Genomic DNA, 25,020 nt, shown 5'->3' with positions numbered 1-25,020 from the left:
AATGACTGTTACTGCAGCATTTTTATTAGAAATCATTGGTCAAATATCTATGCTGGAGTCTTATCTTAAATAAAAGACCAACCATCATGTTCATTTAGCAATCTATCTAGTTTTTTTGTCAGATATGCTAGTGCTGGTGAAATGGAGGGGTTGTGTGATGTTGCTCTATGGCTACTAGCCCAACACTGGAAATGCAGCTTATTTTGGCCTCGGTCCAAGGCTTTTGTCCCAGTCAGGCAAGTTGTTAGTCATAGTTCGACCGTGGAAAAGCAGCTATTTTAGTGCAGAGCTGGGATTTCTGACCCTCAAGATCCACTTTCCTGCACACATGAACAAGCTAACCAAGATCTTCAGGGGTTGGAGCTAAACAATGTACCAAATCCTGTTCCTGAAGATCTACCCACCTGCAAAGTTCAAACACACTACTACTGAAGATCTTAATATTTGGCTTTAGTTGTGTTTGATCAGGGTTAGACCTGAACTTTGAATGGACGTATATCTCCAGGAACAGAATTGGGCACCCCTGAGCTGTCTCTGACTCTGAATGACAGTGGTTACACAGCCCTGTTCTAGTGTTTAATGCTAAGAAGGACACAAGCCTACAATCCTCAGAAGGACTGATATAGGAAGGATGCAGCCTCAGTATTGTGGAGCCTTCTAATTGAGTATAGTATGTCTTCATTATTTAACTTCTTAACTGCCAGTCCCATTTTCGGGGCACTTTCCACTTTACTTAAGTTTGGTCTCTTTTTAAAATACCTGGTTCAGATCTTTAGGTCAGGGAACTTAACTGAGTGTGTCAGATAAGACATACAAAATGTGCAGTATGTGGGTCCCCAGGGCCAGGATTAAAAAAACTGCCAAAGCTAATACACTGTTTGACATGAAGCTCTCTAAAAACACTAATGATTGATTCATTAGCTGTCTGAAAACCCTAACCAAAAGTAACCCAATACATGAGATAGAGTCAGAATATGGAGGTGAGCTGAAAGTATGTGATGCAGAACAGCTGGAGACTTGTCATTCTCATCACTGTTGCATTTAAACTCAAATTACACTGGTGTGCCTCCAGAAACAGGGTTGGGAAACAAATGTACTAAGTAATACTTTGTGTATAAAATAGTGTGCTTTAAATTCTGACTCTGAGATTATAAACAGTTTCCACATGGCTGTGCTTCTACGGTCTACTCTTTAATGTGCTTCAACTGTTTATATCCTTTCCGCTTCAATAACAATAGAAAAAAAAATGCAATTATTTCCACACTTGTATTCTATGAATAAATATAGGGTTATTGTTCTTTAGATTAATTAGTTTGAATCACAACTAAATAGAAAATAGGTTATTTTGTGATGCCATGAATGAATACTCACAGAGCTTTTCTGCAGTTCATCACTGCAGGTATGAGTCTCCATCTACCCTCATCTGATGTGTTGTATTTCATGAGGTCAAACTCATCCAGCACCTCTTCTAACATCTGAAGCATGTAGGCTATTGCTGAGCAGTGAGCAGGAGAAAGTTTATTTTCTGAGTGTGTGCCTGATTTCACAAATTCCTGAATCTCTCTGTACAGAGTCTGATCATTCACTTCCAGCAGACAGAGGAACAGATTGATGGATCTGTCAGCTGAGAGACCATAACTTCCTTTGATTTCATCTTTAATGTACTGTGTGGTTTCTCTAATGCTCTCTGAGCTGGTCTCTGTGTGTGTCAGTAGATCCTGTAAGAGTTTCTGATTGGACTCCAGTGAGACACCCAGCAGGAACCGCAGAAAAAGATCCAAGTGTCCATTTTCAGTCTGAAGGGTTTTATCGACTGCCGATGATAGTAGTGCAAACATGTTTTTCGTGGATGTGTACTTCTCATGTTTGTCATTCAGAAACATCTGCAATGGCTCCATGTTCTTCAACAGATGGCAGTAAAACACATAGAATGCAGAGAGAAACTCCTGAACACTCAGGTGTATGAAGCAGTAGACTTTCCTCTGATGAATTGCAGATTCCTCCTTAAAGATCTCAGTGCAAATCCCAGAATACACTGAGGCATCAGTGACGTCTATACCGCTCTCTCTCAGGTCTTCCTCATAAAACATGACATTGCCCTTCATCAATTGTTTGAAAGCCAGTTCAGCAAGTTTTATAATCACTTCTCTGTTTGACTGCAGAAGTTTCTCAGGATCTCTTTGTTTATACTTCTGAGTCTTCTTGTTGATCTGAATGAGCAAGAAGTGGATGTACATTTCAGTCAGAGTTTTAGGGATTTCTTCACTCAGATTTTCTCTCAGGAGCTTCTGAAGCACAGTGGATGAGATCCAGCAGAAGACTGGTATGTGGCACATGATGTGGAGGCTTCTTGCTCTTTTAATGTGTGCAATGATTCTGGTGGCTTGGTGCTCATCACTGATTCGCTTCCTGAAATATTCCTCCTTCTGAAGCTCATTGAATCCCTGAATTTCAGTGAGACGGTTGATATATTTGGAGGGGATCTGATTGGCTGCTGCTGGTCTAGAGGTGATCCAGATGAAAGCAGAGGGAATCAGCTCTCCTTTCATGAGGTTTGACATCAACAGACTCACTGAGGAAGCCTCAGTCACATCAGAAACTTTCTCAATGTCTGAAAATATCAGTGTCATTCTGTTTTCATCAAGTCCATCAAAGATGAACACAACTTTACACTCCTCATAAATCTTTGAGTCCAGATCTTTAAGTTCAGGATGAAAGTCCACCAGAAGATTGTGAAGACTGTACTGATCATCTCGAATCAAGTTCAGATCTCGAAATGGAAGCACAAACATGAAATCTACATCCTGATTGGCTTTTCCCTCTGCCCAGTCCAAAACAAACTTCTGCACTGAGACAGTTTTTCCAATTCCAGCAATGCCTTTAGTAAGAACAACCTTTATTTTGTCCTTCTCATCACATACTGGTTCAGGTAAGGATTTAAAAATGTCATTGCAGAAGATTTGAGTGTTATGCGATTTCTTTAATCTGGGTGTTTTCTCCATCTGTAAAACCTCATGTTCTTTGTTCACTTCTTCACACTCTCCCTCTATGATGTACAGCTGTGTGTAGATCCTGTTCAGGAGGGTTTGATTCTCTTCAAGTTTGATTCCCTCAAATAAGGTCTCATACCTGTTCTGCATGGTGGTTTTGTGTAGGTCTTTGACTTTCTGTAGTTCATTATTTACTGGTTGGTGAGAATCCTTCTGCAGGTCTTCAATCTGGTAATCTCTATTCACACTGCAGAAACAAGAACAACAACACAAAGAATGAATAAGAGCAAGACCTTCTAGGAAAGCCATATGTCATATACAAAACCAGCTGAGATATAATAAACAACTTTTTTTAAGAATGAGTTTTATTCTTCAAATAACATCTCACAAATGTCTCTTCATATTTGTTTCAACTGTGACAGTGTGTTTATAAAATGATGATTAATGATATTCTAATGACCTTCACTCCTGCAGGAACTGATACAACAGAGTGTTGCATGGGACAAGATTTGATTGGTGAGTGTGGGTTTGGGCAGTAAGACACGTGTGTGTGTGTGTGTGTGTGTGTGTGGGGGGGGGGGGGGGGGGGGGGGGGTGTTGTGAGAGACAAAGCAACAAAAACAACTAAATTCAAATGAAAATGATTTACAGGCACAAGCATAGGCAGAGTATTGTGAAAGGCTTAGGCTTCTCCTGTCTGCTGTTGCTTCTGATTGCATTTAGAGTTAAACCTGCCAGTAAATGCTGGTCTAATATCAGTTACCTTTTGAGGGAACTCAAACACTATGGGGAAAGCCTCAGTGTGACACGTGTGCAACTATCCCAATCCTGATTGGTGCTTTCACCTCGGGAACCAGGAGCCCACTTTGCAGCTTCTTCTGTCTCGAGTGAGAGGTGAATATCGTGAGCATCAAGGCAGGGGATTTAGATGATCCGACACCTCTATCCCCTGCTTACGAGGAGCTGGTGGAGGTTGCCACTTGTTCTGTGGCCAAGTTAAACTGTGATTGGCAGGCCAAGAAGCAGGAGGCGCATTATAAAAGCATGCTGGACAAGCATTTTTTTTAGTGTAATAAATTGTGTTCTTTTTTCTTTTACTTGAGATGAATTCAACTTCGCTACATATATTTTTCAACAAATAAGTTGACGAAAACGAGTCAACAAAACGAGTTGGCATTTGACGGGCACATTTACTGTGGTAGACCCCTGCGCATCAGGCAATAACTGACAGGTCTGACTCAGGTGCAAAACCAATCAAAACTTCCAGTCCAGTTTGTGGCGGGGCGTTCAAACTAACATGGTATCACTAACGTTTGGCGGACTGCTTACATTCACTATCTATTTGAGTGAATGTAAGTGAGCTATACTCATATTCCGACTTTAAATTGCAGTTTTGGAAGCTCATGTGCTCATCAGCTGTAACGATATCGAATGCATTTGTCCATTAAGGGATTTCCAGGAGCTTTGTAAAATGTATGGCTCTGCGAGTCTCACTGGTGGACTTTATTCATGAGGGTGCATTCTGGCTTCCAGTATGAATGAAACAGACATTCAATTAGAGTGTTTAGCACTCAATGATGCTCACATCGACTCATTTTGGGTAAAAATAGAAAAATAATACTGAACTACTTTATAACGTAGTAAAGTTTACTCTTACTTGTGTCATTATTTTATTACTACTTCTACTTACCCTTACTGGAGTCATATCATTTTTCAGTACTTCTACTTGTACTTAAGTAAATTATTTCTGAAGTGGCAATTCTTTTACTTAAGTAAGATTTTTTCAGTACTCTTTCCACCACTGCTAATGACAGAGCTGCGTTGGGCCACAGACCTGTCTCTCTGGGACACCAAGGAGACGGCCTGTGCAATGGGAGAAAAACAACTTTTTAAAAATCTTTCTGGAATAAAAGAGAAAGATAAATTGTTTCTCCTGGATGCCCTACTGTCCCCTCCTGGCCTTATCAGTGATGCAGTTAGTTTGGTCATCACCGTTATAAGATTCTATATTCTGGAACTGGACTATATACCAGGGTCGCCTGAAGAGCTTCACACTAGGACAGGCATTTGTCAGTATGGAGCAGTGAGTAATTTCATTCCCCATATTGTTTACATCAGACGCATGCTGCTCACTGGAAAGGAAACGACTCAAGTCACGATTGTAAACATGGTTCCCTGAGATAGGAACAAGACACTGCGTCACCCTGCCATACTTCCTGCATGCTTGTGAGTGGATTCAACCAATCAGAAGCTAACAATACTTTGTTCCTGGTATACCCTATAGCTTCCGCAGTATGCCCTCACTTGTCATGGGTGACGTTGTGTTGATCAGGATTGGAATAGTTCCATAGGCTTCATATGCTTCAGACGCAGTCACGCTGAGGCGTTCCCCATAGCATCGATGTCAGAGGCAGCGTGGAGTTCCCTCTAAAGGGAATCATGTTAACAATCATAGCCTGAGACGTTTTCTCCATAACAATAGCATATTGGTGAAAAATATTTGCCAATCAATCCATTGCATATCTGTGTTTGTGCTCTGGAGAGTTTCAAATGTTTTTATTTACAACGTGTTTTTGCAGCGTTGAGCCAACCCCAAACATATTTCTTGAACGAAACATTGATTTCTTGAACAAAACATTGATTTCTTGAACGAAATGGCCAGAGATGTTTAAGTTTGAATCCACTCACTGGTCAAAACGGCAGAGTTTTTGTTCGGTGCTGAGTTCTGCATGCTCTTGAATCCTCTCATTATAACAGACTCCATGTAGACTCTTATGTAAATGATTCATTATGCAGTGTAGATGGCTTCATTGATTACCTTTGTGAGATTGTGATAAACTAAAATGAGTGACAGCTTTTGTGATTATAAAAGGAGCACTCTGCATGCTTTCTGCCATGACAAAGCATGCATTCAGTAGCCTATGTTTGCTTTTCTGATAAAATTAACAGTGGTCTGTGGATATAGATCCTTTAATAACAATTTATTGAGTGATTTATTAATGCTGAGATTTGTAGGTTGTGCAACCAAACGTAACTTTAAACCAATTCATGAACGTACTGAAAAAAGTATATTTTTACTTTTACAGATGGGAGCAGGACAAAACATGAATGTTGCAGTTGGGACAGAAAGAAGGTAACATTTTATTTTTTGCAGGAGCGGGACAGAATCCTGCGGGAACAGGACAATAAAATCCTCTAGTTTCTCCTTATTTAAAATCAGAATGAAACACTTCTGCAGAAAGCTAAATATTTTAAATGAACCAATCCTTCTACAGTAAATTATGTCTATTTTAAAGTGAATCTCCATTCGCAGGGGACACCTACTAATATATCTAATAGCGCCTTCAACAAACCATATTTAAAAAAAAAATTATTATATGAATGTTTTTTATTATTATAATAAATCTGGACAATTATAGAGAATTACCTATTAGCTATTATTCTCCCTTTGTCACATTATGCAAACATATTTCTCATTAAAACTGACCAATGTTATAAAACTCACCCGAGAAGTTGAAACCATATATTTGCTGAAATGTGACTTAAAAAAAATTGTATGTGCTCTGAATCACTGATTTTAAACAAAAAAAGCATTTTGAAAGATCAACATTCACAACATCCTCATCTGACCATAAAACTGTAAGGTGATTTAAAAGGTCTGTAAGTTCATCAATGACATTAATTGATTAAATAGATATTAAAGGGGACCTATTATGCCAAATGAATTTTTATAAGGTGTTTGAACACAGATGTGTGTCTACAGTGTGTGTAAACAACAAGCCTATGATTATAAAAATTACCCAATACTTTTTTTTTATAATCCCCATAAATAATTAACAATCTCTCCAAATGCGTGGTTTCAGATGTCCCGTACTGGTGACGATCTGCCCTATTAGCATAAATCTGGCATGACTCTGAGTGAGCCACAGTGACGCCAGTCCGCCACTTCTGTTTACTCGCCGTAGCAGCTGGTGATATACAATGTCTTCGCCAAAAAAAAAACATTACGTTCTGTGTGATGAATGTCACAACGAACATAAGAGTCTCTATAAACTCTGAGTGAGCCATAGTGACAGCAGTCCGGACTGGATGGCATCTCAAATGGCAGATTGTCTGATATAGGTTCCTGCATGTTGATCAGAGTTTCTATGTAATTCTGATTCTCGATTAGCCTGAAAGATTTATTTGGGTCTGGTTCATTCTCAAATCCTACAATACTATATGAAGAAACTCGTAGCAGCTTACAATAGAGGAAAAATTATCTTAATTAATATAATAATTAATATATCTTTTTAAAAGAGCACAGGGATGAAATTAAGCCAGGATTAGGTTTTAGGTCAATTAGGACATTTAGGAAAAAACATTACGGGTGTGCATCTTGAGACAAAACAATGGAAGTGACATATTTTAAGATATATCAGTGCAAGTTCATTTAATTTAAAACAGCTCAAATATGTATTTTAGTATGGGACTAGGCTTAAGCCTTGTCTGTGAAACCGGGGTATACATTTTTTTATTTGTTTACACAAAAAATACTTATCAAACTTATCACCACTGGTGTAAATAACAGTCACTGAACTATTTGAACAAACAATTTAGTTAAATGATTCAAAAGACTCAAGTCACTGTCACCTAGGGTGACCACCCGTCCCACGTAGCGCGTGCGCGCACAGCGTTTGGAGCCCAATTCATGCGTCCCGCAAATTGAGACCGTGTCACGCATAATCTGTGCTTGCTCAAAAAAAAAGTTGGTCGCTCTATATCCTCGAGCCCCAGGCAGCCAAACGAACATTACTTGACAGTTCAGCACGCTATTGTTGCCACACCCACCCCTCAGTTGAACTGCTGACTAGGTTGTTGTCAACTTTTTCGTTGTTGTCATGACAGCGCACGCACGCGCATACCAGACACACTGGGAGGGAACTTTTAGATGCGCGCTTTCCAATTCGAAAAATGGAGACTGAGAGGCACTGCCATCATCAATTAAAAAGAGAAGGTGTGGGTACAAGAAAAACTGGGAAAATGAATATTTGTGGCTGAAAGGTGTTGAGGGGGATACCGAGAGGGCTTTTTGTGACCTTTGCAAAACGTCCTTCTCAATCGGACATGGAGAGGAATACGATGTCAATCGTATTTTTTTTTTAATACTTTTTTTTACTGTTCCTGTGGTGTTGAGCAACTACAATTCCTGTTAATCCTATAATTTTCTATTATAATTTATTTAAAGTGAATAAATTGTTAATGAAAAATAAATAAAATTAAATTGTAAATTGTAAGTGGAAGTGCATCTGTCAATTAACTGAATGTTCAAAATATTATGAATCTTTATTTAGAAAAAAATACACATTGGTTGGCCTATTCATGAGCATACATCAGCAATTACACATGTTTAGGGGAATAGGGCATTATTAATATACCATGTAAGGTGGTATGTGCTAGAAATGGGTAAACCACTATCGGTGAGTCTGCCCGTGGGGTGGGGGCACCGCCGCGCCAGGTAGTGTCCCACATTGTCCCTCAGAAACATACCACTTGTCCCCCCTTGGGCTTATTAGCAGGTGGTCACCCTACTGTCACCCTTCATAGACACATGACGTTTCTTTGGTCTGATACTGAGAAAGGGACCTCAGTGAATCAGATTATCTCCTTTTATCACTGATTTTTGGCTCACCTGGGGTTAAAGGTCACAGTTTCATCACTGAAGTTATGGGGTGCTCCCATGGATTCATCACTGAAGTTATGGGGTGCTCCCATGGATTCATCACTGAAGTTATGGGGGGCTCCCATGGATTCAACACTGAAGTTATGGTGTGCTCCCATGGATTCATCACTGAAGTTATGGGGGGCTCCCATGGATTCATCACTCTTCATAGACATAAGGCTGGGCTCTGGAGATGCTGCTCTCTGGTTCTGGTAGTGAACAACATCCTTCTCCTCATCTCTCTCCTCATAGAGACTCATTCTCCTGTGATTTAAATGTGATTTTCAGCCAAACCTTTACAAACACTGACAACATAAATTATGCATAACAGGAAAATAATAAACAATATCATTCTGTAATGCAGGGTTGCACACGTCTCGCATATTTTCCATGAGACATGCTTTCAGGCTCTGTCTCATTCTCTCCCGCACAATAGAACAAGGCAAAATTAATTACGAAATCTGCTCATAGATCACTTATGAAACCCACCAAATTTTTTTCTAGGAGTAAAGGGTTATGTACATTCATGTAGTATTATTTTAGCTTCTAAATCGGAGCTATAGTTTTAATGGAAATGTGTGCATATATACTATTTTAAGAGAACTCAACTTAGTTGGATCTTTATTTTTCTGTTTATCACTGTAAAGCTGCTTTCAAACAATCTGTATAATAGAAAGCGTTATATAACTAAAAGTGACTTACCAAAACTTTGATTGCTAAGTACATTTGTTAAATGTGGTATTAAGTTAGATGTTTCTTTATTTTTATTGGTTTCTGAGTTCTAAGACCCTGCCTTCAATAAGAAAAAAAAAGTTAATTCATCATATTAAAACATTGAATAAAAAAATAAAAAAAACCTGTGGAAGGACACTTAAGACTGAATTTGCGCCAGATTCATCATGGTTACAGACCAAGTGCCCCTGAAAGTGTGAAATCTGCAGAAATAGCTGTTTCCTTCACCCTATTTTTATGCCCATTCTGAAGTATCACATCAGAAACGAGTGATGAAAATGCAGGGGAAAAAATCCCTTTGCAAAAAAAGTTTACACTCTCAAAAGGTGAGTGGTTTTGTGAAAAGGAGTTGCGAATAATGGGAGCTGGAAACACATTTGCCGAATAAATTCTGACGCAACGAACCTTAAATCCACGTGACTGATCGCTGTTTTTGCTGATGGTGTTTTATTTATTGTTGCTTACAAGGTTACTAATAACAACGTCATCTGCTCTAACAACTTGATGGAAATACACCTAGTTTGCAAAAAAAAAAATTTTTTTTTTTTTGCAAAGTTTGAAAAGATTTGCTTCACGTTTGAATGGAAACCCAGCTATTTACACAAAACATGGAGAGCGTTAGTTTGATTCAGTTCTTGTGAGAGGGTTGGTACAGTTTAATTTCTCAGAAGATTAGAAGACTGCTGAAATAATTATATCTATATTAATGCAAATGTATCAACTGAATTTATTTAATAATGGTTAAGAAAAAACATAAGAAAACATAAGTTTAGCCGTTTTTAAATCTTTATATATTCTAAAGCTTGAATATAGTTGTAAATTAAAAGTTGAAAATTAACTGCTTATGTGTAGTGTGCTAATTATTTATCATATAAAATGTATTATATCATTATAACAGTGTGTCAGATACATGTTGCTTTGCTCACATTAGTCCAATTTTGGATTGCAATCTCTTACCGAGAATAAAATCTGTTCCAGAGCATGTTAGCCATGACATGTCAAAATGTCGGTGAACACCACTAAAAGCCTTTTTGAAACCAAACACCAGAGTTTGCTCAAACTCATTGAAACAGCTACATTTGATAGGCCACAGCCTTTTATCTTCAAGTTTCAAGTTTGTATTTATTTATATAGCACATTTAAAAACAGCAAACATGGCTGACCAAAGTGCTGAACAAAACACAAGATTAAGAGACATGGGCAAACCACACATTCATGACAAAAGCACACAATAAAGAAAAAAAGTAAGTTTTAAGCAGAGATTTAAAAACAGTTAAAGACTGTGCCGAGCTGATGTAAACCGGAAGGCTGTTCCACAGCCTAGGGCCGGCAATAGCAAAGGCTCTGTCTCCTCTATGCTTTAACCGTGATCTGGGTACAGACAAAAGTCTCTTATCCCCAGACCTCAGGTTTCGTGTGGGATTGTGTGGACAGAGAAGCTCGGACAAATAGCTGATTACTTAAGGATTTAAAAACAAAGAGAAGAATTTTAAACTCAATTCTAAAATGCACAGGTAGCCAATGCAGCATTTTTAAGATAGGAGAAACATGATCAAATTTACGTTTTCTTTTGAGGAACTTTGCACCAGCATTTTGTACTAATTGGAGATGAGCAATAGAGTATTTGGACATGCCATAGTAAAGAGAGTTGCAATAATCCAAACGCGATGTAATGAGCGCATGGATAGGAATCTCTAAGGTTTTCTCAGAGAGAGAGGATTTGATCTTAGAGAGAAGACGTTGCTGGAAAAAACAAGACCTAATCACCGCATTTGTTTTTCGAATTTGAGGTTCTGATCTCACCTACGTTTTTAATGCAGGATTAGGTAGGAGAAGAAAGGTAATCCAGGTCAATGTTACTGCTCTTAAAGTTTTCATGGGGGCCAAAGACTATAACCTTGGTTAACTATTCACAATATAGTTAGGAATACGACTGTAAAGTTTGGTGTATGTAGGTGCTACAGAAGTGGAAAACCGTCACTAGGAGTGTGAGAAAAAACTTATTTTGAGAAAACGGCCTTTAAAGATTTTTATGGCAAAATTCCACTCATTTCTATTGAAAGCCATGAATTACAGACAAAATATGCTTTAGGTCCAAGTAAAATCCATGTATCACACTGTATAACATCCAAAACTCATTATTGCTTCATCCATCACTGATCATAACATCCAAAACAACACATCAACAGTCCATCACACAGGTGGAATGGAAAAACTAAATACCAGTATATCACAGTCCCTCAGGCAGATACATACTGTATTTAGCTGTCAGTGGAGCTGCTGTACCCTCTTTTAGGAGAACTTCCAGCTTCTTTTCTGGTGCTAACTTTGGGAAGTTTTATTCTTTTGGCTATTTGTCCAAGGTGTAAATCACTTAGTGAAGATACTTTTTCCCAGTGGAGGAGGAAGTGCATCTCTGTCTGACCCAGTTGGTGGTCACTGAGCCTGTATTTAGTCAGGATCCGTCTCTTCTTCTCTGACAGGGTGCATATACTCTGACAAGTAACAATTTAGTCTACTTTGTTTGCTTTCTCCAATGTTCTAAATATTGATATTTTGAATGATTCATAATTAGTTTTGTTCTGTTGAGTTGTTTTGAACCAGTGCTGAAGGGAGCCTGTTTGGTTAGCTTCACCATCAGCTGACTGAAGGGACTGTTTTCAGGATTTGGCTTGTGGGTTTTAAGTGCTTTGAAATGTAATGTGTCTTTTTGACTTACATTTAGATGTGTTCAAAATGTTACAGCTTGATCGTAACGCATCGACGCACTATGTCAGGGTTACTCATTGCGCGGCTCGCCAAGCTTTAATTTGTGGCTCGCATAGCTGTAAAAAAAATACGGCAATATCATACAGCCAGTCACTACAGATATTACAGATATTTCTTAAAAACATTAAAAATAAGTAGGGCTATAACATAACCCATTACAAACTCAAAGTGTCAGCTCTATTACAAATAATTTCGATCGGATTGAAAGAGGTGGTTTATCGAGAGAACATGTAAACACTTGATCGATTGAGAACCGAAACTGAAAGGACGACGTATGGCTCCTACTGACTTTGTCCTATCAGTGCGGCTCTCATGAAAAAAAAAAATAGTGAAGACCCATGCACTATGTGATGGCATTTCATCATCTTTTGTCTTCGTTGGTAATCCCTTGTGTCTTCTAGCTAATGACAACTGTTTTCGGCTTCTCTGAGAGAATTTTACACGCATATCTTTCGACATTTTGCACTACCGCGGACGTGACGATTCTGAACAAATCACATTGTCAGAAATTGGCATCAGCCAATGAGATTGCTCATTTCGAGTTAAATCACCTGTTTTACTTTCATGATTGGTTGCTGATAGACAGGAAATGACCATATTTGGATCCGACAGCATTGCAAAGGAGAGAGAGAGAGCTTTCTTACGGTGTATGTGATGACGGTGCACCAGACAGCGATCGCAGAGCAGCGGGATGATTTAGAACGCCAACTTTTGATGAATTTAGGTGAAATCGGCACACTCAAACAGACAAAGTGTAGTAAAATAAAGACCTAAATGTGTATTTTTTTGCCTGCCGTGTCGCGCCTTAAACCAACTGAGGACAGTTCCCTGGATGCCCACAAAACATTCCAATCGGGATAAGAGAATTGTATGATCAACTGCATCAAAAGCCGAGGTTAGGTCTAACAGTACACAGTCACCAGAGTCAGTCGCTAACAGTATATCATTAGAAACCTGTAATAAAGCAGACTTGGTGCTGTGCAGAGGCTTAAAGCCAGACTGGAAAGTTTCAAAAAATGTATTTGAGCCAAGAAAAGATTGTTGAATGTTGAATGATGCGTTAAAACTAAAGCGTTTTTCTCCAATGCTTTAGTAATAAAAGGAAGTGTCAAGAATTATTACAATCCCTATCATCAAGTGAAGGTTTCTTGAGAAGAGGTGTAACAGGTGTAACAAACTTCAATATTTCAGTGAACTAGTATGTCTGTTTGTTTGTTTTTTAAATACACAGCACAAGGTCTTGTAAAATCTTTTTTCATTATTTCAACAAAAATGACACTGATTGAATATGTAAAAAAAAGAATAGCACAAACTTCTAGAACAAAAAAAAATATATATACTTTTTTTAAATAGGCCTATTAGGCCAACAGAATTGGTTAAATTTAACAAAAGCAAAAAATTAAATATGTAAAAGTACATTTTAAACCGAAGAGAACAAATTTTTAGAACTGAAAAATAGAATCAACAGTTAAAGATTTCATATTGTAGACGTCGGTGGGTAACAGAAGCCTATTCCTTGGGGGAGCAGCGCGATAAACAAACAAACAAACAAAAAATTTCCCTCAACAGTAATCAATGCTACTTCACCAATAGACCATATAAAAATATAAAATAAAGATTCTGCTTCTGTATTGAGAGATAACACGCAGCGTGTTTCAGTTACGATCCTGGTTTCAATGGCCTTAATGCATGCAAGCTTTTCAAAATGTCACAAAGCGTTTTGATATTGTTTTAATGAAATATTGAAGTTTATAATTGAGTCTATTGGCACACCACGCTGAGTGACGCTACGCATTGTTCTAAAATAATTGTTTATTCTGGCATGTTGAATTAGCATTCGACAGACACGCCGGCATGTTCACTTGATTAATTTAACAGCTAAATAACTTCATACTCTCCATCTTTTGGTCATACAGATAAGAGTTTTTCTGGGTTAAACTGTAAAAGGTCTACTTTCATTAATGTACACTCAGAATAGGCTGACGACAAAACGTTTTCTGTGGTCTCTGTCTCCGGAAACTGCTGCGTGTCAAAAAAGTGAACCAAGACTAGGCCACTTGCAGCTCAGTCATGATAAGAAACATGTCTAAAGCTTTAAATGTGAACAAATATTCTCTGATTAAGTAATTTGAAACCAACGAGAGGCACAGAGGATCTACTCGAACAGGTTTATCATGTGTATGAGTGCTCCCCAATGAGGAGAGGACAAGGCCTGAGTGAAAATCTCACTCTAGTTAAATGTAGCCTAATTCACCTTCAATTAAAGTGTAAAAACAGATCAAATAATTTCTTTGTCAAAATGTCTCAATATTTTTTCATTTAAGTTCATAATTTTCAATACATGTTATTTGGTTTAACAGCAGCACGAAATAGCCTACCTGTAACGGGGCGAACAAGATGAGAGACCGGATCTATATGCAAGGCTTTATTCCAAAAACATGGTCATAATACAGTCAATAAACAGCAAACAGGTATGGCAGAGGCATGACACAAAGAGAGATAATCCAAGTAAACAGCAATAATCCAAACAAGGTGCAAACAGAGTCCAAAGGGCTAGGCTAAGGGTGAATCCAGGAAGCACGGGCAAGAATCAGAACACAGGAGAAAACACAAAGGACAAGGCAAGACTAAGATCACTGGAAGGGCTCTGTAGAGAAGCTAACACTAGGGGAGTGCTAAACACAATTCAATACTCAGCAACAGGGAGAGAGAGTCCAAGGCTTATAAAGAGTGTGAGATAGTGTGTGATAGTTCTCAGGTGTGAGCAAGATTAGTGGAATCAGCTGTGTGTGTCGTCAATGCAATGAATGATGGGGATTGTAGTGAAGTGCAAGAGACAGCATGGACTGGGCGACCTCTGGTGGTGACCAACCGGAAGTGCATGGACCAGATTCGTGACACTACCAACTGTGGTGTGAGATTTATTTGAAAAAAAATATATATATATATTTTTTTTTTTTTCATTCTTTTTTTTCCTCCAAAAATATCCCCCCTCTGCTTTATCCACAAATTGCACCCAGAATCCAAAAAAAAAAAAAGATTTTATTTAATACAGAGTTGAACATTTTATTCATGACAACAAATGAACATGCGTTTGAAGATTGTATTTAGTTTTGCTAAATAAGTTTAGCTAATTAAGTAGCATTTTAATTCTTTAATCATTGAAATAATGAAACATTTAGTTAATAAAATGTTATGACTGAAACATTACTACATGTAGCCTAAATTATTTAATTCTTTCGTTATCAACATAATAATGCTAATGTATAGAATAGCGCACCTCTCCTTTCAGAGAGCCTGTAGGGGGTTTGGAGGGGCAGTTCAGTGGCTTTATCATTGGGGTGCAGGACAATAAAGTGTTAACCGCCCCTCTTTCACATGGAGAGTCTCGGATAGCCAGCCTGATGATACAGACTTTATCTTAAAGAGCAGGCAAAGGCAAAGTTCCTTTCAGGATAAATTTCTCAATGTGTCCAAATGTAAGCTCTATATCTTATTAAATTAGCTAAAGTATTTAAAGGTTTTCATATATATATATTTATTTGAAGGGTTCAATCCAGTTGTTTCAACTGGTTTTGTAGAGTTTTAGAATGTTTGAGCAGTGTGTATGATTGTCAGCAATCTGGCATTATCTAAACATGAACTGTTGACGAAACGCGTTCATGCCAAGAAACGAATGTGAGTTATCAGCAGATACAGAGCTCTTTAATTTGCAATCAACCTCGTTTTTTTGTAAGGTGAATTCAAAAAGGTATTCTGTTTCTTTTAAGCAACAAAGGCTAAATAATTTGTTACAGTTGTTTTTTGTAATTGATGTGACTGACACGCAGCGAATGTGTACAATGTGCTTCTACTCTGTTTAATTTTAATAGAGACCCGGTGCGTGCAGTGAGGGAGACAAAAGAAACTTGCTAAAAAGAGATCCAGTGCGTCAGCGAGAGAGAGGCAAAGAAATACGCCTGTTCTTAATTTATGTAGCTTTGTACTATTTTCATTTTGTACTATTTTAATTCCACACAGCAAAGCGGCAATTTCTTTGGCAATACAAATTTAAAATGTGCAAGAAGATTCTGTATTTCTCATTTTGCCTCGTTAAAAGCTAAACTCGATCCAACCCTGTGATAAATAAATAAACTGTCCCGACTCTTTATTTAAACCTAGAAATGTACGATGGGTTTATATTATAATTTTAGTGTTCTTTTACATTTTCATTGGTTTTTATATTGAATCAGTATTATTTAGTTAGTCTATTATTTTTTTGTAGCCAAGTCAGTTTTTCTGAGTTATTTATAGACCTATGGATCTGTTTTGAAAAATTCCTTTCATTGCTATGGCTGGGTATCACTGTCAGTCATCTCAATTTCGTGAATGATTCACAAAACAATAATTTAGCAGATTAAGGCGAGACACTACAGGTGAATAGGGTAAAATTTTTAAATAATAGATATCACCATGAAACTTCCTCAGTTGATTACTTACACAAGTATATAAAAAAATGTATTACAAGTTTTTAAAATTTGTATGTTTAATTATGCAAATTATGCATTATCTAATTAAATATGCGTGATTTTGCATATATTTTCGGTAGATAGATCTGAACATATGATAAAGCCAGGTGCAAAATTCTTTTTTCATTTTGTTTACACACAAGATGAAAATAAAAACTCAGAGGGATTTCAGGATATATGCTTTCATTACCTAGGAAATCAAAATATACTGTCCATAGCCTTAAAAAATCGATTTTCGCCATATTTTTTCGATTAAAATGTCACATAAATCAGGCCAGGAATGATTTATTAACAAATCCCTCTGAAAATATCTTCAGAATACTGCTAAGTGTATAGCTGGAAAGTTTGGTGTACACAGGTGCTACATAGGCTGAGATGTTTCTACTGAAAAATGACAAAAAAATGATTTTGAGAAAACGGCATTTAAAGATTTAAATAGGGGAATTTAATACATTTCTATTGGAAAAAATTGCTCAAAAACAGAATAAATTTTCAGGCCCTTAGTTATAATAATATATAATATTACAAACTCATGAAAACTGATTATTAAATAACATGGCAGGCATATAAGGCCTACAACTGCAGTAACTCAATTAATTAACATTGGCGTATCATGCACAAAGTTGCCAACAAAACCCACGCTAGACAGTTGTATGTACACAGAACAAGACCAACAGTAGCTGTCACAGCTTTATAAACTCTAATCATCCATTCCAGCACCATATGTAGGTCCCTCTGACATCTCTTGCTGGTGCCTTTTCACTTTCTTGTCTGTGCTCACAAGTTTTCGTTTGCGTTTCGCACTTGCGGACTGAATGGCGTTTGCTTTGGACACCCTGAGCAGGTCTGCCTGCTTGATGGTGTTCACTGTAATAAGTGTGCTCTCCAGCCATAAGTTTGCCATCACATTAAGCATAGCTGAGGCACCCTCATTAAAAGAGGAGATGGCCATGCTTGCAGCTGCCTCGACCCTGTTCTTGCCCACAAAAACAGTTTTTGGGCAGCGAGCCCATATCACTGAATTAAGGCACTCGTTTGCATTTTGCGTGCCACCATGCTGCATTCTTTGCAGCAAGCTGTCGCTTGACATGCGGTGATAGATGGGGAGAACTTTCTGGCCCACCTCATGGGATAGGTAATTTGCAGCATGTCGAGTGTGGCTTTCGGGGGTCTCATCTTTGTCTTCTGCCCTCCGATACCAACACCAAGATGGATTGCACCTAGTATGCAATGGTGTTTCGTCTGTTGACATGCAGTGGAGAAGGCCTGCCCATATCTCTGCTTTCATTGTATCCAGTGACCCCTGGTTATTCAAAATTGCCCCCCAGTATTAATTTTGCAGTGTTTTGCATTTATTTGCGGTCAGTTTCCCCAAACCCTTGCCTCCCAATTTGCGCTCGGCACTAAATTTTCTGAGCGCTGTGCCCATTCGCTTGTGAGCATGGTTTATGCATTCCAGCTTTACAATCTCATGCCCAGGGTATGGGTTCAGTGACAGTACTTCTTTAAAAGCAGAGCTATCCCCATCTGAGAGCATCTCAGTGTACCGCAGCTGGTGGCGACTGACTGATCTACCCCACATCCTCTTTGCTGCCTCCTGCTCCATTGCCTTACTAGACCCTGTGAAATTCTTTGCACAGTCAGTGTGCGTCTCCCTCCAGCTGTCAAATTCCTCCACAGTAATCTTCCCTTCATTCTTGGCACTTTGCTTTAGGACACAAGCATGACAGTAAGAGGATAATACCTCAAAGTCAATGACCAGTCCTGTTAGAATATCAATGCAAATGCCAATGCCATAATGGGAAGTGAAGCCTCTTTTTTGCCAGGTGCCATCAAAAGAGACACCAATGTTAATTACAGCATCAGCATCCTCCCTCAGCAACTCAGCTAACTCTGGATCAACGTCTGCATAGGCCTGCCGGATCTGCTCCCTAGTCTTGTGCAGTGACTCCAATCCGCTCTCAATTTCCGCCACTAAAATAAAAATGCATGTTGTGTCAAGAACTGTTCCTTTTTTGTTGAGTTTATTGAAACGGTACACTTGAGTGGCAAAAACCCAATTTCTTTTAGAAAGAACCAGGGAGTAGACCATGCAGTTATAGCAGCCAATTGGACAAGCTAAAATAAAATAAAATTACTATAAAGAATAAGGCCATCCTGTAATGTTATACTATTACAACAGATCCATAATTGTGCGTGCGTGTGATGCAGCCTACTGTTAATGTGTGTGTCGTGTGTGTGTGTGTGTGTGTGTGTGTGTGTGTGTGTCTCTCTCTCTCTCTCTCATTTTATTCTACTGTTATGAATCCATCTTTGTTCCATCCATGAAAATATGTTCACTGTTACAACAACACTATGATAAATGTAACAGGTTATTAGACCTCCAAAATCAACATCTCTGTCCCATCCCTGTTTCCAAAGCCTACCTGTCACTCTCTTGTCATGCCTCTGGTATGTTTTCAGGTGAAGGGAAGGGATCCCCAACACCTTGCTGACCTTCCTCAGTGCAGCATATCCCATCCCTAATTCATGGGCCAAAAGCACCATGCGGACATTCACGTCAAAAGCGACATCACCTCTCGTCTCGCTATGCAGCCGTGTGGATGTGTAGACGCTTCGCTTATACCCACTCTCTCCTTTGCAATTACTGCACTCTAGAAGCAGACTGCTACAAAATCCATGGTTCACTGGATCAATGTTAATAATAAGATCTGATGCAGCACAATTAGGGCACAAGAGATCATTTATTAATTCATTCAGACGTGCGACATGCATAATCAGCCACTGCTGTGTCGCACAGTCAGCGGCACTGTCATTAAACCCCCCTAACGACAGCTTACGGTCAGATGTGCTGCTTCCTGTTGGTTTTTCAGCTAATACATCTGATTGTTTTCCCTTCACACATCTTGCAAAGCGCAATTGCTGTTTTTTTTTTCCTTGATAGTTTTTTTCCTTGATAGACCTCCGGCATTTTCGGAGGTCCCGCGCTGAGGTAAACACAAGTGTCAAGAGTATGCCACGTGATGCGTCCGAGCGAATCACGTTAGCAGAAACCAGCTGTAGCCAATGAGATTTCGTCATTAGCTTTAAATCCCCCTTTGGACATTCACGATTTGTTACTGATAGAAAGGAAATGCCCATATTTGGGTTACACAGCGTTGTGCAGGAGACTCAGAGCTTCACAATGAGACCGGTCATGATAGACTTCAGTAAACAGACGGAGCTCGGCATGTCGCGTTGGAATGCTAACTTCCTGGTAAATGCGAGAGAAACTTACTGCCGCAAGTAAACAAAATGTAATAAAATAAATATCTTAATGTATATTTTCAACGTTTTCTTTATAGCAGTTTGAAAGAACACATATTGAAGGAGTAAATTAGCCCAAAATCTCAAAACTGACCACTGCATGAAAAATCGATTTTTTTTGCCTGCCGTGTCTCGCCTTAAAGGCCTGTTCACACCAGGACCGACGTTTAACGCCTCGTGACTAAACAAAGGGTGCCAATGTGAGTGTGCACACCGACGCAAAAAACGCCACGCGTAAAAGCGTCATTTTTTTAAAAACGCCTCGGGTTCGTTTTTTTGGTTTGACGCGCCGCATCAAAAACTATCCGACCAATGAGATTGGCGCTTTTGCTCACGTGTCTGGAGCTTCTGAAGTTACAGTAAAACACAACTTGGGGGCGCTCAAACACAAAACGGTCTTGCCGAGCACATATACGTAACGGCGAAGAAGATATACGCCAAGTAGCGTCTACACTGCCGGGAAGAAATAAGACAAGGAAGATGCAAGGCAAGATGAATGTAGAGCTGCTGGTCTCGTTGGTGTCGGAACATAAAGAACTATATGACAAACGCGACAGCGACTACAAAAATCTTGATAAAAGAGAACTGTTATGGAGTGGTACTGCACCTTGTGTACCGGGGTATTTCTGTTTTACATTAAGCGCCATCTAATGTCAGGGAATGAATTTGCATGTTCACTCGGCTCATCGTCAGCAAAAATCGCTTGGGTGTGAACACAAAAAACGCGTTGAAAAAAGCTGGCGAATAACATGCGCCGATATTTGTCCCGGTGTGTAGGGTGCTTAAAGATGAAATTCATCATCTGAGTTTTCTGGTGCGATCGGCTGATAATCTCCTTCTACAGCACCTTCGGGTTTTTGTCGTCTGTGCAGCGCAACAGAGGCTCTACTGGAATGTAGCAAATTTATAATGTATTGTGCCATTATTAATTAAACAAAATAATTGCCATTATTAATTCAATAAACTGTTACGTATTTAAGCATCAAGACCAGTTAAACATAAACGCTGTCGGCCAACATCGGTTAACAGCATGTAGCTATAGGGTCTACAATGTTATCGTCTAAACGCGTGTTAATAAAAAGGACAGACAATGAATAACAAAGCTCCGAAAAGTGTTTTGAATCAATAAATGCACATTTCAAAAGTTTTTATTTTCGACAAATATTAAACTAAAGACAAAATTATGAAATTAGTTTATAGAGCTGAGTTTCCAACTCTGAACTCTTAAAGCCCAGCGAGGCGCATGTTGTAGCACATGTTGACCACAGCTACTGCCTGAAAGCTATATGTCTTACACCCATGCAAAACCTTATTGATGTAACATTTTCTATTGCAATGTTTTATGTTGAAATGTTTTTCATTATTTATTGCAGAAAATTATGCTTATCATGTAAGTCTATTTAATTCTTAAAATAATAAAGACAGCTTAAACACAAATGCTGCCGACTAACATCAAGTCCTGACAATGTTTCAGTTAAAAAATCTACTAACAAATTAAAATAACACAAAGTAGGCTATATAGATGCATAACCTATTGAGATGCAGTTGTCCTTTTTTAGAAAAACTGGGCACACAAGTCTACACAAGTTAGCCTACTTTGCTTAAATTTGATGCAATAATAGAAGCCTACATTTGTTTCAGTTCTAAATTTGTACTGTAATTTCAGCATTGTGATTATGAATTTGTTTAACTACGTTTCACTTGAATTTATCTGCTACCAGTTCTTAACGAGCCGCGTCAGATTACGCAATAGAGAGAATAAACTGACACTTTTCAAAGTCTGTGATTGTAGCACCTCTTAGCGGTAAAAGGCAGAAAATACACATCCCCAATTTTACCACCGCGGGAACGGTGGTGGTAAAAGTATTATTCTTGTTAGACTACAAACTGTAATTAGTGTACATATTTTTTTATTTATTCTATCTTTGTGGATGTGCTTGTTAACGTGACAATTCGCCTCATTTACGACACAATATTACATCTATCTCCTGCACATGAAAGTAGAGGAGAAGAAAATTGGTAATGTCAGTTGTTGAATTGTAAGTTCATTCTTTATGTGCGTAGGGGTGCTTGATTGTCTATGATGATATTGTAATCATTGTTTTAATGATGTGCGTGTCACTGCGAGCTGACATCGCATGTGTCACTCGTGCTTTCACTGTGTGATGTGTGCGGTTATAGGCATGTCCCCAAATGAGTTTTTGTCTTATATTTATATCATATTATGTATGTAGTTGTATTACAATATTACCTGAGCAAGAGTGCCGTCTTCCCCAGCACAACTGCAACTGGGATATTTTATACAACAGTTAAATGAACAATAAGTTAAAATTGTGAGATACATTTTAGACACAATATTGTCAATGTTGTTTGTTTTTCCTTTATTTCGCCGACGGAAATTTCAAAATGAAACCGTAGCAGAACCATGAAAAAGACAGCAATTCTTTTCTTCTGACTGTCTGAATCCGCGTTTTGAACGAATCAGTTTAATTAATGATTCAATGACCCATCACTTGCTTCTTCCCTGAATGAATCAGGCATTTGAACAAATCGGTTGAATGAATGACTCCCTCAACTCACTTATTAAGACAGTGACTTGCTGCCACCTACAATTGCAAATGCTGTGTAAATATATTAATGCCACTTCTGATGCCGCTCTGTCTCCTCTGCACTGCAAAGATGGATTTGGTTGATAATGATTTTATTTGATTGGTTACAGCCCTATACTGTTATTATTCTAATATAATTTATTTTGAATGTTAGAATTTGACATAAAAGGTGATCTGAATTTTTTTTTTGAAAAAAAGTCCATATATAGGTAAAAATGCCCCTTGAAATCAATTTAAGGTGGCAAATAATGATCCTAATAAATAAAGTAAATTTCTGCCACTGCTGTGAACTGATGACCGCATAGAATATGAATATCTTCATGAGTCAGCTGTCAACAACAAGCCTAAACCAGTCATGGTACCAGCACAAAAGCACATTATTATCAACAAAACTTCGAAAATATAGAGATATCTTTTTTTTTTTTGTCAATGTTGCACACTCCTAATGTACATTTTTATTTTTTTATTTCTTCAGGTCGTAAAAAGCCTTTAATTTGACTTTAAAAAGTGTGCAGCAACCCTGATTAACTTCATCTGTTGTACTCTTCACTACTAAGCAGGGGAGAAAACAAGATGGTGGATTGGTAACAGAGAAAATATGTCAGGGATTGTATCTTAGCCACCGTTTCCTAGGAAGGACCCAACATACCCGTGGGAGAAATAGTTACTTAATAACAATTGCTGACCTCGATATGAATGTTGAGAAAACCTCATTGAAACCTGTACCAATTCAAGTTTCACAGAAATGAAATGTATATAATACATTATATGATAAACATTATCTATTCATTCATTGTGCTTGATTCCGCAAGTATACCTTTAAGTAAACTATTAATCGAGTTTGACTGTAAATATATACCAAATACATACACATACAGGCATGTGAACGTTTGTTTGACTATATTAGCGAGGGCGTCTCATAGGCTTCTATTGACCTTGTATGAACAGGAATGCGCCAGGAAAGAAGAAGTTGTCCTCACTCGACCCCGAAATATAACCCTTTACGGAAACCCGTACAAGACACTAAATGTAAATATAAACATGATTTGGTCTTTTTAACTAGTCAGGTTCGGCTCACTAGTCAGTGTTAAACAGCTTTCATAATAATATTAGTAATATTAATAAAAAGGTACTAGACTTACCAATAAATTTGAACTTGTAAGCTTTGGTTTACAGCAACCTTAAAATGGTGTCTTATCAGGCAAAGAATTAAAACTTTTGGTTTCGATTCCTTTTACTCTTGACTGTGAAGGATCAAATTACAACCAAATGTGACTGGTCTATCCTGACAGCAGACAGCTGTGATTGGCCCACATCAGGTGCATAAGTGCATAACTTATCCTCAAGTAACCTTTTTTTCTCTTAATGCATGCATTCTTGCCCCCATTTTTACATAAATACCAGTCGGACACTGGGTGCCTGTTTGATTATTTGGAGAGATAATAAGTTTAGTAAGAATCTGGAATGCCTAATGTTCAAAGTGAAAACATTACCAGCCAATAATGCATATGGATCTTACTTGCTTATCTATGAAGAAAAAAATGTGCTTAAATGTGTCAAAAAAAGTTCACCAAGATCAAGTTGGCTTGACGTTTGATCATTTTAAGGCAATTTGGCCCTTAAAAACTGTAACAAATCATGAATGATTTCCCATATTGGCAAATAGGTTTATTTTTTCAATAAATTGTTTTAAAGTGTAACCACACACACACACACACACACACACACACACACACACACACACACACACACACAGTGTAGGCCTATCCATTCACTTTATTTTGCAATGCTGAAAAAAGATTTTTGACATTTATACCAAAACTGTTAATCTGGACAGTTTGAAAATATAAAGCAATGAACTTCAGAACAGGCCCATGGTCTGTGGTGAGTTTGGTGCTTGTAGCATTAAAGCTGTAGAAAAAGATGCAGTCAGAAAATGTTGTCTCAGAGGAATAATATTAAGATCAAATAGCATTTCAATATGTTGGCTTTCTCAAACCATGATTCAATCTGCTTTGATGTATGGCAACCCATAGATTTTATAACGTAATCACGGAGGATAGGGGCTGTCTACAAAGTACAAAATGAAGAAAATTATAAAACAATTATTAAAAATAATAAAACTAAATAGCAAAATGTATATTATATAAACTATGCAAAAAAAGAGAGAAAAGAAATGTCCCTTTTCAAGAGACTGTTTGTTAAAGATAATTTGGTCAAATTAAAATACTTCAGATCTTCATTTAAAAGGTTTTAACTCTTTCCAGTGTGATCCTAGATGTTGTCCAGATCCTGTGGTAACAAGCATGAATGTTGTCAAAGCAAGCTAAACATTTTTGGGAAACCATGCCAAATGAGGGGCAATAGCAGTTGGAAAGTTAATTTTAGGGATTTTATCTTAACAA

At 38.1% G+C, this 25,020-nt stretch overlaps 1 protein-coding gene across 1 annotated transcript in view; it reads right to left on the bottom strand.

The window, feature by feature from the left end:
- The window catches only part of LOC307157317 (NACHT, LRR and PYD domains-containing protein 3-like), a 42,405-nt gene extending 18,562 nt beyond the window's left edge, over positions 1-23,843 (bottom strand). The window contains exons 1-3 of the mRNA XM_079869185.1: positions 23,758-23,843; positions 8,662-8,955; positions 1,372-3,237 (exon numbers count right to left, since the gene is read on the bottom strand). Coding sequence (XP_079725311.1) covers positions 1,372-3,237; positions 8,662-8,951 — 2,156 coding nt within the window. The 5' untranslated portion in view covers positions 8,952-8,955; positions 23,758-23,843. The remainder of the gene's footprint in view (positions 1-1,371; positions 3,238-8,661; positions 8,956-23,757) is intronic.
- Between the last annotated feature and the right edge of the window lie 1,177 nt (positions 23,844-25,020).

This window comes from Squalius cephalus (genome assembly GCF_949319135.1).
Source record: "Squalius cephalus genome assembly, chromosome: 4".
In the NCBI taxonomy this organism is placed as follows: Eukaryota; Metazoa; Chordata; class Actinopteri; order Cypriniformes; family Leuciscidae; genus Squalius; species Squalius cephalus.
Note: the sequence above shows the minus strand (reverse complement) of the source record. Positions and strands in the feature narration are given on the sequence as shown.